This window comes from Clinocottus analis, unplaced genomic scaffold (assembly GCF_023055335.1).
Source record: "Clinocottus analis isolate CAN_PGR_092001 unplaced genomic scaffold, fCliAna1.0.p SCAF_2, whole genome shotgun sequence".
Classification (NCBI taxonomy): Eukaryota; Metazoa; Chordata; class Actinopteri; order Perciformes; family Cottidae; genus Clinocottus; species Clinocottus analis.
The window spans coordinates 6,686,623-6,701,622 of record NW_027175931.1 but is presented as its reverse complement, the minus strand read 5'-3'; the positions used below and the strand labels follow the sequence as shown (position 1 = coordinate 6,701,622).

Genomic DNA, 15,000 nt, shown 5'->3' with positions numbered 1-15,000 from the left:
TAAAACTATTCTAAAGAACAGGATGATAGAAGCTCGGGTTTGAACTAGATAAGAACTGAGAGGGATCATTAGAGACAGAACTGAAAGACAGTGTTAAAAGGGTGAGAGAGAAAGACAAAAAGAAAGGAAAAAAGAAATACAAATCAAAAGGTCATCTAAAGGGATTATACTGATTGATCTGCTCTAAAAACTACAAACACAGCAGAGAGAAAAAAGGGCCCCTTTAAATTAGATGAGAAAGAACAGAAAGAAAACTGTGGTTGGGGGAAGGAGCTGCTGTGCTGAAGGTCCACGAATGACATAAAAGAGCATGTCAGCTGTGAAATTGGCATCAGGGCACCTTGAACTGGCTGAACCTATCTGGACAGGCACTCTGAGAGGGAGGCGGTTAAAGAGACAGTGGGTTGAGTGTTAGAGGGCTTTTTGGACTGCAGCAGGACAAAGCTGAGCTGAATGAGAGAGCGAGGTGGAGGGGGAGGAGTAAGAGGAGGAGGAGGAGGAGGAGAAGGAGGAAGAGGAGGAGGAGGAGGAAAGGTGATGCAGAAGTGTTGAGAAGAGGATAGGAGTCGCCGACTTGACTTAGTGACGTTTCTAGTCTTCGGATGGATGCCCATCTCCAACTTTCAATGATGGGTATTCCGTGATATTAAGTGACTTGTGTACTACCGAAACATCCACCTTAGATGAGGCATCCTATCCTATATGAATCAATAGAAAGACCCACTGTTCGCAGCCTTCAATGAATCCTCTGTTGTTGCGTACAATGGACAGTATAGTCACGTTTGTGCACAATGATGCAAACAACTGTTTAGGGTGAAATGCTAAATAAATTATTCAGTTGGATCTTTGCCCCGTCATTTAAAATTCAACTGGCATTGTTTTACATTTTCGACATAAGATTTGCTCCACTCACAAATGTAAATGCTGGGCGGCTGGTAAGTTATTCCGTGTCTTTAGGATTTTACAATAATAATGCTGCACTAATGGCTACAACAGCGAAGGATTACACGAGTAAGTGTAATGTGAGAGAGGGCTGATTCTAGTGACGCTCCCACAGAGAATCATCATCCAATCTGCAGTTACAGCTGTGCGGAGCACTTTAGTGTCTTTGAGCTCATCGTGTCGGTCAAACAACTTTACTGGTTCGCTTCACTCTCATCGCTCCCATCAGTTCTGACGAGGGTCCCCCCTCAAGTAAACACTGAGAGCTCTGTCAGCACTGTTGCCATAGTTTACACTGTCAGCTGCGATCCTGGTGACATGCTGTGAGCCGCTGAGAGGCAGTCGAAATGCAATCCAATCTGGAGACCAGCGCCTTGAGACGAACAAGGTACATTTCAAGAGAAATGAGATTCAAAGTTGAGCTGGAAGGCAAGTGTTTGCTTGCGTGGAATTGTGTTTGTTTGTGTATGTGACTGCACGCAAGCTCAATCACTCACTTCCTTTTGGTGTGACCACACTCACAAAAACACACACGCATACTAAATTGAATCCAACTCTGTTTGAAAAGCATTGGCAGAGAAACACACCCGTAGAATATTATGAATCAAATGCAAATCTCATTTGGTTTTCACATGAACAGTGACAATGTTTTTCTTCTTATTCCTTGGTGGACAATTGAACACCACACAATAGAGAAACATAGGTAACACACATGCACAGACAATGACACACACACAGACACAGACACACACACACACACACACACACACACACACACACACACACACACACACACACACACACACACACACACACACACACACCTCTTCTTGAAGTTCTGCATTCCTCTCTGCCACCAGCTGTAGTCCAGCCTTCGCTTGGCTCAGCTGCGGTGCCTCCTGCTGTTGGGAGCGCTGCAGCTCCTGACGTATCTCCTCCTCCCTCCTCTTCCTCTCCTCCATCCTGCTTCCTCTCTCCTCCTGCAGCTCGTTTTGCAGTCCGTGCAGCAACTGCTCGCTCTTCTCTAGCTGGAAAAGAATAAGTAGTAGATCACCGTTTGTGGATCTTTACAATTTCATTGAAATAACCCTCGATTAAGGTATAATTACGACTATTTAACTGTTCATTTGTTTCGTCAAAAACTGTGAAATGGACGGAAACTGAGTGACGTGCATAAACACGTGATGATCTCAAATACAACAAGAAATGATGCTTTTCAGCACTCTGAGCGTACACTGACTCACCCAAATCTGCAGCTAAGGTTACATGGAAATCAAGATGACGTGAATGTGAATAGGTTCTTCAGCACAAATTTTGAGGCAGCATGTCTTCTGTTACCCCAACCGAGATGTTACACAGGAAGTGGGTAGAAAGGGAATATGCAGTGCCAGACACAGTTGGAGTTTTCAGTTTTACTCGACTACGGAAATTCATCAACTGTCACCACATGTCATATTCGTGAATGGAAGTAGACTGAAGCATCCTTGTGTTTTGGTGACTCATACTTTAAGCTGTTCTGTGGGCGGTTATGTATATATATTTCAGAGTGTAGTAACAATAGGGAGCCAGTTCACCTAATGTCTCATTGTTTTCTATTGTCTCACCCCCACTGTCTGGATTTGATGCCTCTCTCGGTCTTTCTTCCTTCTTTATCCCCTCAGTACATACAGAGACTTACCACAGGGTCATTCACACTGTCTGTGTATGCGTGTGTGCCACTGGTCTGTAGAGTGTGTATTCATAATGTTGTTTCCAATAATACGGAAGGCATATGAGGGAATTACTGACATACTAAACATACAAACAGATAACAGACAATAGCAGAGGCTCATCAGACAAGCATTACATGTAACAACAAAATGGGAAAGCATGGTCTTAAATTCTTGGAGGGTAGAAGGTCAAAGAGAGGAAATGGACAGACCATAAAAAAAGAAAGAAGGTGAAGGCAAGAAAAAAAAAATAATAACCTGAGTGACGCGTAATCTATCTTTAACTTGTTTGATTTCTTTTTAAAATATGTTGATTGCAAGATGTGAAGAAATGAGATAGAGTGGAAAAGTTGGAGAGGAGGGCATGGAATGAAAAACAAAAAAATGACTATTGAAGAAGCTTTATATTGTAAATATAAAAATGATGAGCTGCCTATTACAAGTACATGTTAATGATATCTTACTGCGGTGTAATATTGTGTTGTGTGCAGTGTCATTTTAACATGTATGCACCTTCTCCTGCAGCTGTGTGCGGTCCCGCTGGTATTGTAGAAGCAACATTTGGTCCTTCTCCCTGTCAATTGTCAGCTCTAACTCCACCTCTCTGCGAAACCCCTCCATCTGCTCCCTCAGATGCAATGCACCATGGGCTCTCTGCTCTTCCAGGGCGGCAGCCAGCTATGAAATCAAAGAAGACGATAAAGGATACATTGACACGGCAGTTTGGGAGTGTGTGTTATTTTCTCTCACACACAGTAATGACAACACTGTTGCATTTGACTCCAAAAGAAAAGATGTTCAGTCGAGCCGACAACCTGAGGCCTGTCTCTGATTCAAAGTCTAAAAGGGACAGTCCAGTGTGGATTTCTTCACGATATAAACAGGAAGAAGGACGATCACACAACTAAATCTAACCAATGTCTAAACATTTAATAATATGAGGGGCACTGGTCATGCAACGTTTTGTCCTACAGTGTGACAATGACAGCTGTGTGACTGGCCTTGTCATTCAACTCTAGCAGTCGAAAATTGAATCGTCAGGGACATGAAACACTAGATTTGGCTAACGACAGAGTGGGGCTAAACTTGTACGTGTTTTTAGTCAGGCTTAGCCAGGGCTACCTTGTTTTCTAGAAGATCAGACGAACGGAGCGTCAGTGCCACAGGCTTAGGTCGTGGTCGTGTGTGTTTCTTTGTGTGCCTGTGTGCATTTATGCGTGCAAGTGGGGAAAACAGGAAAAATAATTGATGTGGGTGACAGAGAAAAATAAAAGACAGATTGGTGTGTGAAAACGTTTGTATTTGAGCCGGTGTGTGCGTGTGTATTATGCTTGTGGTTTGAGAGACTGTGTGAGAGGCTAGGATTGCGTGTGCTGGATCAAATGAGAAACCATTACTTCCTCTTTGCTTGGTGAGTGTGCGTGTGAGGATGGTTTGTGTCTGCTTTGTTGTCTGTGTGTATATGTGTGCATGTGCACAGCTGCCATTTGTATTCAAAGAATGATCACTTTATTTTCATGACAGAAATAAGCCAGGAAGCCCATAATGAACAATAACTTGTATGAACGTGTGTGTGGAAACTGTCCTAGTGAGAATATTACACCCATAGAGTGAAAGTTGACTCAATGGGTGATGTATTTTAGAAATGATTTATTCAAAATTATAGAGGGAAATATATATATATATATATATATATATATATATATATATATATATATATATATATATATATATATATATATATATATATATATATAAATAAATCACAATATATAATATAAAAATCACAACATAGAGACACAGAGGTGCATACTCGCTCACAGACGCAAAGTCGCAAACACATGCAAGCAATCGCATGATTCTCCTGAGATGATAATAACACATAGGAGTAAATGCATATATAATTATCTGTTTTTTTCATGTGCAGTATATGCTTAAATGTAGGCCTGTGTGTATATATGTCAGATGGCATGTACTGCATGTGGCATTTTCGGCTGAACCGCTGCAAAGCAAGGCCTGCTTGAGTCTGTCACCAACCCACTGAGTGATGAAGTTACATCATTGGCTAGTGTGAGCTAATCAGGTATTTAAAGCCGGTATGGTATTACTATTTCAGAAAAAAAAAAAAAAAAATGTGTGAACAAATGTTACCATTTTTTAAGCAAAGAGTGTTGTGTACAATGTGTCATTATAACAAGAAAACTGGTTGAGTTGTATTAAAAGGTAAAACGTACACACATACGTTTACTCTGACAACTGGAGCAATTTTCCTCAACCTCCAACATCATGGTCGTCAATTGTAAAACCAGTAATCTGATCCGAAGAAAAGACACAGCACTGTTCGATGTGAGCAACAATGTTGATCTAATACTAAGAATTTGTATTAAAAAAAAAAAAAAAAATAGTTTTAACAAGACAAAAACAGGATGAGAACATGAGACAGCAATGATTTAATACTCTTCACATTTTTGGGATTGGGGGGGGGGATCCTCTTTGTTGAGACGTTCAACTAAACTCTTGGTGCAAGAGACACTACTACACTGCTTGACTACACTAATAAAAGGCAGATTGATGTTGTGTGTTTGTGTACGTGAGTGAGTATGTGTTTTCAGTTTATCTGGTGTCAAACACACCGGTGGTCTTGGAGCCTCGTAATCTTATCCACATTGCGTGTGTCAGGATCCTCCCTGTTAAACTCCTCTGAACTGTGACAATGGCTTGGATGCTGTCCTAGCGCCTATTTACTTCAACAGACCGGAACTAAATGTCTGCCAGTCATGAACTGATACACCCAAAGTCACTAAGCGTATGAGTAATGTTTGGATTTGTTTGAGTTCATCAAACATAATTACAATGTTACATCTACAGAACAAATAACCAATATCCAGTTGCACGACTCCACAATACGGTTAGAGTAGTAAAATTATTTTGTTAATTATGAGGAAGTCTGGGTCATGTTTAATTATTATCTTTTAGATAATTCAGCAGCATTGTGTACTGTTACTGTAATGGTCTAAATCAAAATTAGCAGGCAATTTAAATAGGTTGGGCAGTCGTTAACTTGCACACATTGTGTGTTTCCATTTCCAAATGGGACACTTCTGCCAAACACAGTTTTGAAACTGATCAGGTTTTATGGAGCAAATACTTTCCATGAAATAAAATGCTTGAATCAGCCCAAAACCAACCTACAAATTGGCTTTGGGCATACCTACTGAATTTGTTTGTCATTGTTTGTATTACTGCGGTTATGTGTAATCAGCAGCAATAGGATTATTGTTAGTATTGGTAAAGAATTACCTTTGAGGACATTTGCTGTCTGCAGTCTTCTTCCAACTTGGTCAGGGCTCTGCCATGGGACTCTGTCAAGATCTCCCTGTAAACACACACACACACACACACACACACACACACACACACGCACACACAAGGATATATGAATACTCAAGGCAACATGTATACAAATAGGTATACTGCAGCATTCAGTCATTCAGATATCTCACTTTGCAATGAAAGAAATGTTGTTCACTTCTAACTTAAAAGTGAAAGGAATGTAGTGCCATCCAATTCAGTATATAGCGCCCTCGAGAGCCAACGTTTAGTTTGTGCGTTCCGGGTTATTAGAAACATAGCAGTGGCAACATGGCGGACTCCACGAAGAAACGAATGAACTAACCTGAATCTGATAACATCAAGCTTCCACAGTGTATTGAAAAGATAACGTAGCATCTGGCAACAGCAACATCTGAAATCATGTTCAAATAGTAATTGCCCTAATAACTTATTCCCTTACACGATACAGCAGCTGCCAATCTTGCATCGGTTTCTAAAACCGTTCCCCCCTCTGCTGTTAATGCCTTGAGATTCCCATATGAGAGCACCTTCTCAGTCACCAGAGTTTTACAAAACCAGTTTCTAGATAGGGGTAATGCAGCGAATAAAAAAAGATAACAAATGCCTACATTGTGACTTCAACTTCAAAAGTCAGAGAAACAGACATCCACACCTTTTAAAAGATAACATGCAGTGACACAGGCAGATATGACAGGAAGTGTAAAGTGCTCTCACTCATTCACAAACTACACACGCACGATTGCATTAACCATCCTGTCAGTGCAGCACTTTCTGCAGTTGAATAGATAAGCAAGTAAGCCTGACATCACATCTATACCCTCTCAATCCAAAAAGCTCTGATAATATTTACACATGCTTGTTTTTTGATGATCCTCTCCGCATGTCTGGTTGCATAAAGAATATTTAACAAGAACACTCCTAACAGTCTCTGGGGGAAAAGAGAGCGGGACTTGATGAAGGAAAAGAAACATCTGCAAAAGAAAGAGAGATAGAGTCAACATTGCAGGGTGAATTTCATTTCATTGGTTTGCTGATCCGCATCCAGACATAATGTGTAATTTCCGCAGCTGGTCCGACTGATAAGATGCGAAGCAGCATGGCTCTTTATCCAGTCACAGATATGTTTAGACATTATGTTTACGACCAATATTGATACAGTTAGTGTCGTCTGTAAAGGCTGAAGACATAAGTACATTTCAAATGTATGTGTAAATCTCTGTGCCCAGCCACTGCGTTCCAGCCCTTTGTGTGAGTGAGTGGGCCCATCTGTTTAAGAAAAGTGTGTGTGTGGTGTGTATGTGTGTGTCTGTGTGTACAAGCACACTTGACTCTGTGTATATCTGATAGGGGAGTGGATGGTCTGCTGTATAATGAAGAGCAGCAGCTACATTCCATCTCTTCCTACTCAGGGCAGACACAATATTATTCACTCCACTGGCTTTGGCTAATTACATCAGCCTACTAACCCCACCATACACACACGCACACACACGCACACACACAGACAGACACACAAGCACCAAAATAGATGCAGACAGACAGACATGCATGATTACTCCCCAAGAGTTACAAGTTTGATGCCAAGATCTGACTCCTGAACCCATTTAAATGCGTCCCAGCCTTGTTTCAGAGAGGAGATATAAGCGTTAAAAAAGCATGCTGCTGTGAGACGAGCAATATGAAACGATCCACCAGTGTGAAAACATTTCCGATAGACAGGTTTGGGATAGTTATGTGGCACACGTACCTACTGGGGATGTTTTTGGGTCAGTCCAGATACTTAGGATAAGCTTGGTACATTTTCTCTTCACATGACCAAGAGAATGGCAATTTGTGTCTTTTTTTTTGGTGTCAAAGCGCAGCCTCTTTCAGGGTCTTAGCTGGTGAAAAACCTCTGGAAGTGAGGATTTGATGTTTCATGAAGCCGACTGAACTGCTGATGCATGTCTGCCTGCGTGTTTATATCCGGCTGTCAAATAATTCTGGTTCCCTGATTATCAAAAAAAAGCAGACGCCTGTAAAAGTAGAAGTCTTAAAATCAACTTTTAGCCGGCATGTGCACATGTGTGTGCGTGTTAGCATGTGTGTCTAGGCGTGTGTGTGACCCCCCGGGGAGTGTGAGCGTGCAAATTCAGCCCTCAGAAGGAGGTCTGGGGGGATTACAGGGAGGAATGATGGGAAAATCTGGGAGCACTCTCTCATTCACTCACACGCCAGGCTGCTTTTAAGGACAGGCGAGTGCGGATATGCGCAGTGTGTGCAGTGTGTGGGTGCGTGTGCAGTGTGAGCGGCTGCTACCTCATCAAAAGGCACATTCCATTTTTCCACTTTATGCTGATACAATCTGCGTCTGCACACGCACACACAAAAAAAAGCTGATGTTACTCCAAACGAAATCGGATTCTTACAGCAAAGCCCAAGGGTAATTTTAAATATTCTTTCATTGTGTATGAATCAACAACGTAGATCAACAGGAATCTTCCCTGACATCATCCCGTATGCTTTTTCCCCCCCTTTTCTTTTTCTCCACCTGGAAAGATGATTAAGAAGTCAAGAATCCGCTCACACTCACCCCGCTTTCAAGGCCGGAACTTATAAAAGGCTTATAAAAATTTGATATATGAATTCACAGCAAATGGCAATTTATGACAAGTGAACAAAAAGGGCCGAGAGCCACAATAAAAGTAAAAACCCAGACACGGATGATATAATACTTTCCACTCTGGTAGAAAAATGGAGTAAATACAAAAACGTAAGGGTGAACAAAGAGCTGTTTGAAAGTGGTAAACATAGCTGAAGGAGGTATCTCATTGATGTGCCGCTGAGATTAATCTTTTAAAGTCTTTTATTAGCCTAATTGTGTGAAGCCGGAGGCATTAAAGCATTTCTCTGTATAGGCAAAGACAGAAGGGAGAGTTTTTTAGGGAGCATGTCTGTCACGAAAACATTCCTCTGCTGCTTGAAACCACTTGAAACAAGTCCTCTCACATTTAACAGATGGATGAGGAACTGCACAGATACTTCTGACCTCTCTTGACTTTTAAATCTTTTACTCTCTCCACTTTTTGACACTTTCACTTTTTTATCCCCCTGTCTGTCCTATTTTCCCTCTCTCGCTCCGTCTTTCTGTTTTACACTCGGTGTCAGTCATACCGAATCAAGGGTAGGCCGTCATGTTTCATATGTGTGTGTAGATTGTGTGCGGCCCCTGTGACCCAGTGTGTGTGCGGTGCATGCGACAGCCATACAGTGTGTAGAGTAACCACTGTAACCACAGTCCTGGTCTCCATCTCTCAACCCCTGCCTCTCACTCTCTCTCTCCCTCCTCCCCGTCCATCACTCTTTTCTCTTTGTCTCCCTCTATTCATCCCTTTCCACTCATATGCCTTTCATTCACTTTATTCTCACCCCACAACCCCGCCACTCTGCCCTGGGGGGAGCATTGTCTGTTGGTTACTCCACTTGTCTTTTCACTGTCACTTCACAGCTGGTTTTCATCAACATCTGCATTGTTCCACATCATAAGATTCAAAACTGCAGCAAGACAATGGGGGAAATTATAATGTGACTAAGTGACTTTTTTGCAGTAGCTATAATTTGGCTTTAATTAGTTTGTTTTGACTTTAGTAGTATACAATTGCCTCTTGTTTGAAAAAAAAACCCTTCCGTTTTAGATGACAGATTTGGCTCACAACTGCCATTTATAGTGTGGAATAATTTCATTATTCAGTATTTCATTCTGGATGTACTGTAAATATTACATGTACTGTTAATGTGTTTATATTATAGTCACCTGACAACGGACTGCAGCAAACTAATAAATAAAAGCTGTATTTTCTATTTCCACAGCCTCCTGGAGATTTTAAGACCTTATAAACCCATATTAACCTACAAAAGGCCTGTTACACAAGAGAGGTATGTATTCTGAATCTACAGAACAATCTAACACATTTATAAACATATTGCATAAACGGGTCCTGGGGGGTGGAAAGATGACGCTTGTTTCTGGTTAGATCATGCAACAGAAGTGTTGGCACAGTGCAATGTGACAGTTTGATGTTGTACAAAGGGTCAGTGGGTGTGTGCGTGTGTGTGCGTGTGTGTGTGCGTGTGTGTGTGTGAGTGTGTATATGAATGAGATAACAGGGGTTAGAAGAGGACAAAAATAGAATTAGATGAGATTAATATTGGAGACTTGGTAAGAGGAAGCACAGGAGCATAATGTGTATTAAAGTGTGGTATAAATCATGTGTGAGTGTGTAAGGAAGACCCTTTAAGGGAACAGCGTGTCCTTTTTCATGGGTCACTGGAAGTAGTCAAATGCCTTGACTTTACAACGAGCGCAAAGTTTTGGAATGTGTGTGTGTGGACATGTGTGTGTATGTGGGAATACTTGTGGTCAGGACATAAAGTGAGCACAATCAAGTCAGTATGATTCAGCCTTTTCCTCTGAGCCTCACTGAACATATGAAGAAAGGACATTTAGACGCACTTACGTGCACGCAAACACACGCACGTACACACGCACGTACACACGCACGTACACACGCACCATTAGATCTCAAACAACTTCAGCTCAGCTGATAATACTGCAGACAATCAGGCTTGGGTGTCGCTTTGTGTCAAACCAAGCCATTGAGATTTGTTCAAATATTGATATCAAACTAGATGAACAGATATAGAATATGTTTAATTGTATATATAACATGACCATTTATGTTAGTGCACTGTAACTTATGAGCCCCAGCATGGAGATAATCTCTCAGGTCCTGCATGGAAACAGACATTTAATAAGTTATCCAGACAAAACCCTAAGTTATGTTCGGTGTATCTTTTTGGGAGAATATATATATATATATATATATATATATATATATATATATATATATATATATATATATATATATATATATATAACTTCATTTGATAATCTGAAAACTGTAGTTTCACCAAACTAAAAACAACAGTTTTCCTCTTTCCGCTTTTAAACAAGCATAAGATAATGGAGATTATGTTGTTTTTATCCCATCTTAACAAGAAAAATAATATTTTTTGTTTCTGATGAGAGAAAATGAGGCATGAGATAACACCCCTTAGCTTTGTCAACTGTCCAACTTTATCTCCAAATAGTGTCGCAAGGGACATGTAGTCCAAAAGAAAATATACTGACATGGACAAACACCTGTACATGCAAGGTTATTGAGCAGTAAGCTGGGCAGTGAGAGCTGGCCACACAGGGAGAGGTAGCACCTTACATAAGAGACTGGGCACAGGTCCCAACACCCTATTAGATCCTCCCATTCTTCACTCTGAGGAAGACATGGGCCCTTGGTTTTTATTGACAACAGCACATTTCACGAGATTCCTTCCTCACCCTATGTCCTCTCAGACACAAACGGACTGTAAATATTTAACATTAGAACAAAACAGTTCATTTCCCAAAAAGGGATATGGCACAGCTACCAGTCTGTGTCATGCCACTGTTAATAAAAGGAAAAAGGAAAGTGCAGGCAGCCATGCACTGAAGCTGGCTCCCACTGAGCTGCAATTGGCCAACGCATAGCTGCCAATTTTACATCGCGGTTCAACATGTAACACAAATGTGTTTAATCAAAGTCCATATAGGGAGGAGGCCAGGTCAACAAAAGTGCAATGAGCAGTTGAAAAACGTAGAAATGTTGATATTAGACGTATTTTCGGTTCAAAGACACGCTGATCTAGAAATGTTGATATGAAACATATTTTGCGGTTGAGAAACATCAACACTCAACGCATGCCAACATTCTATTTCTGACAGTGTCTACTCTAGAGGAGACGGGCTTCTGACTAGCTTTGAGAGGGACCAGTACAGCTCATCTTACGCCTTTTTACGGTTCCAAATGTGTTCCTGAATTATTTAGGTTATACTTGAGAAATCAGAATTAGATGTATGAAATATGTGTGAATGGAACATGCTGCAATAGAAAACGTCAGTGAGAGTCTCTGATTAGAGAAGAAAGGGAACAGAGGACAGACAACACGATCTTGACCTTTCTCTCCCCAGCTCTCTCGCTTCCTGCTGGACCTTCTCCAGAGCTTCCCTCAGTCGTGCCACTTCCTCTTCAGCTGCGCAGTATGACGACAGCTGCTCCTGCATGATGTCACACCTGCGTTGGCATGACAACCACCTCTCGTGTTTCTCTCCCAACTCCTCTTTTAACCTGGTGAAGAGATGCAGAAGATGAGCACAAACACACAGAGCCGCTGTCCGTATGGTTGTGTATTTTCTATGAGGAATCATGTTCATCTGCAGTATGTCTGGGCATGTTTTGATTAACCAAACAAACAAACACACACATACACACCAAGTTGACAGGTCAACAGGTGAGTGTTGGCATCAGAGCAAGTCTGTTACATAAGAGGGAAGCTGTTTATTCTCTCACCGCATCAGGCTTCTTTTAGCCTGGTGCTAGACACACAAACACACCAAAGCCTAAATTCAGTTTCTCTATGTACTCTATTAAAACACGGAGGCAAGCTTTTCCACACAGCTCAAGGCCTAATCATTGCAGTATTCTTCTGACAGGGAACTTTGGCAAGTCTAGTAGTATAGTACTATAGTACTGAGAATACTAAGTAAATAATAAGTACACTTTATTGTCCATTGATGACAATAATGCACAAATGAAGAGGTGTTATCTCAGCTAATCTCACCTCCTTAGTCCGAGGAAGAACAATCAGTTTTAACGATCAATTATGTTAATGACAATCAGTTAATGAAAAGCCATTTTGACAAATTTAAACTGCACCCATTCGACATAAAGCAGCAACTACTAGATAGCATCGAGTCACTGCTTTCACTTCAGAAACCAAAGCTATCGACCGCGCAACCATTATCCTGAGGCCCTCATGGTCTCCAATCTTGGACAATTTGGCGAATTGTTGTCTCCCGTTACATTTCCTCTGAGCTACGGGGTGCCCTCCCTCCCCCAACCTCCCATCCCTACTGAAATAGCCTCCACCCCCCGAGTGGAGTGCTATCATGTGTTGAGCTGTATAGGAGCCAGAGGGTGAGATCAGAGACTGCTGTGTGGGAAGGGAAATAAATCAACAGTGTAATTGAACACACCAGGCTGCCGATGGCTTAGAGAAAGAATACCAGCAGATACTATGTGAAAAAATACACACCCAACATACATCTAACGCCTGCACGGAAAGATGAGAGGCTCCATGTGTATATGTCTGTCTGCGGGTGGACGCATGTGGGTTGGTTGTGTGCACACATGTGTCTGCTTGCATATTAGTGTGATGCAGTCCAATAGAAGTGTCTCTGCATATCTACGATATAAGCATGCCTCTGTGCACAGATGAGTTTGCGTGCGTGAGAAACGTGACACTACGCCAACTAAGGAGTGCTTCCATCTGTTTCTCCATCCTCACACAAGGCTCTCTGCAGTGTCACTGGCACTTTATGGAGCCTAAGATCTCCTCAGCTGACCGAAGAGCAGATCTCAGCTGACACTAATATCCCCCACCTCTCTCTGGGAGGAAGGAGATGGAGGAAGAGCAATGAAGCAGAGGAAGAGGACGATTTGGAGGACAATGAGTGGGATAATTACACGGATTGTGGGAAAGTTGGAGAGGGGGGAAAGGTTGGGCAGTTATCATGTGGAAAGGGAAAAATGCAGATAAAAATAAAGATAAAGAGCTCAGCATACCTAAGTAGTTTCCCCATGTGTTGGTTCTCAGAGTCTTTCTGTTGGGACAGCTTCTCCTCATGTTGTCTCCCCTGCTCCCTGGAGACACATAGAGCAGGGCAGGGTCACCACTTTTTTACCATTTGTTGACTCAGAACATTTATGACCATTGACACTACAATAATCCTCTCCTACAACCAGGCAGGTGGAAATATAATATGTACTCCCAGAGTATGATTTAACATTTTCAGGTGCCATTGAAAAGTACTTGAGCAAGATAACAAATCCATACAACTTGTATTCTGTATCCTCCTACGCTTCACTCTGTGTGGAGGAAGCTTCACTTTGAATTCACCCTCTGGGATCATCAAAAGTTCAAGAAAGCCTCCTGTACATCACAACTCTTTTGGCTCACAGAATGGTTGTCATTTTAACAACTGAGCAGCTTTCCACAAGTCATTTAGACTTTTTTTTTTTTTTTTTGTTGAATTCAAATAAGCTGTGAGCATTTGTGCGGCTGTGTTTTTGAAATCACCTCCTCCTCCATGTGCAGCTGCTGCCTCGCTCTTGAGAAAGTAAATTGGAAATCTGTTTTAATTCTAATTCTGCGTGCCATGACAGTATGTGGTGCTCCCACCTCCTGTGCAAACACACACACACACACACACACACACACACACACACACACACACACACACACACACACACACAGAGACTTTACCCTAACCCTCCCAACCCTGTCGGCTTCCCAGCCTAATCCCCTCACTGGCGGCATGATCAGTTAATGTGTTTGTGTGTGTGTGTGTGTGTGTGTGTGTGTGTGTGTGTGTGTGTGTGTGTGTGTGTGTGTGTGTGTGTGTGTGTGTGTGTGTGTGTGTGTGTAGCTGGCTGTCTAGCCCTGTGACCTTGCAGCCACACGCAATGAGGATACAGAGTGAGAGGGCTCGCACGTCTAAGCTCACAGGCAGACAGCCTGTTTTCACTGTCAACCTACAACGGAAATTTCTGGCAACTGTGTGGAATTCTTTGTACATTTGACTAAAGTGGATTCAATAAAGCAGCCAGTGCTGCTCATCGCTCTATCAATAATTGATCAGATATCTGCATCATACCAGATAGCGGTAGGCTGGTTGGCTTTTGTTCCTTTTAAGTGTATAACGAAATATAACCACGATGCTGAAAGCTGCATACAACGATATTAAGAAGTGTTTAAAAAAACACACTAATAGCAGTATTTTCTGAATTTAACAGTGACAAAGCCCCAGACAGACAGAAGCACAGACATAGGCCCAAACACAATCAGGGTAATAAACTCACAG

The 15,000-nt window shown here is 41.8% G+C and overlaps 1 protein-coding gene across 5 annotated transcripts in view; it reads right to left on the bottom strand.

Moving 5' to 3' along the window:
* Positions 1-15,000, bottom strand: part of lekr1 (Leucine-, glutamate- and lysine-rich protein 1) — an 80,470-nt gene that overhangs the window by 18,910 nt on the left and 46,560 nt on the right. For all 5 annotated transcript variants that reach the window (XR_011077928.1, XR_011077929.1, XM_068584795.1 and 2 more), the window contains exons 7-11: positions 13,703-13,780; positions 12,035-12,205; positions 5,952-6,027; positions 3,165-3,329; positions 1,767-1,970 (exon numbers count right to left, since the gene is read on the bottom strand). Coding sequence is in view for 3 of the 5 variants with exons in the window: in XM_068584795.1 (XP_068440896.1) it covers positions 1,767-1,970; positions 3,165-3,329; positions 5,952-6,027; positions 12,035-12,205; positions 13,703-13,780 (694 nt within the window). In the remaining 2 variants the exon portion in view is untranslated. The remainder of the gene's footprint in view (positions 1-1,766; positions 1,971-3,164; positions 3,330-5,951; positions 6,028-12,034; positions 12,206-13,702; positions 13,781-15,000) is intronic.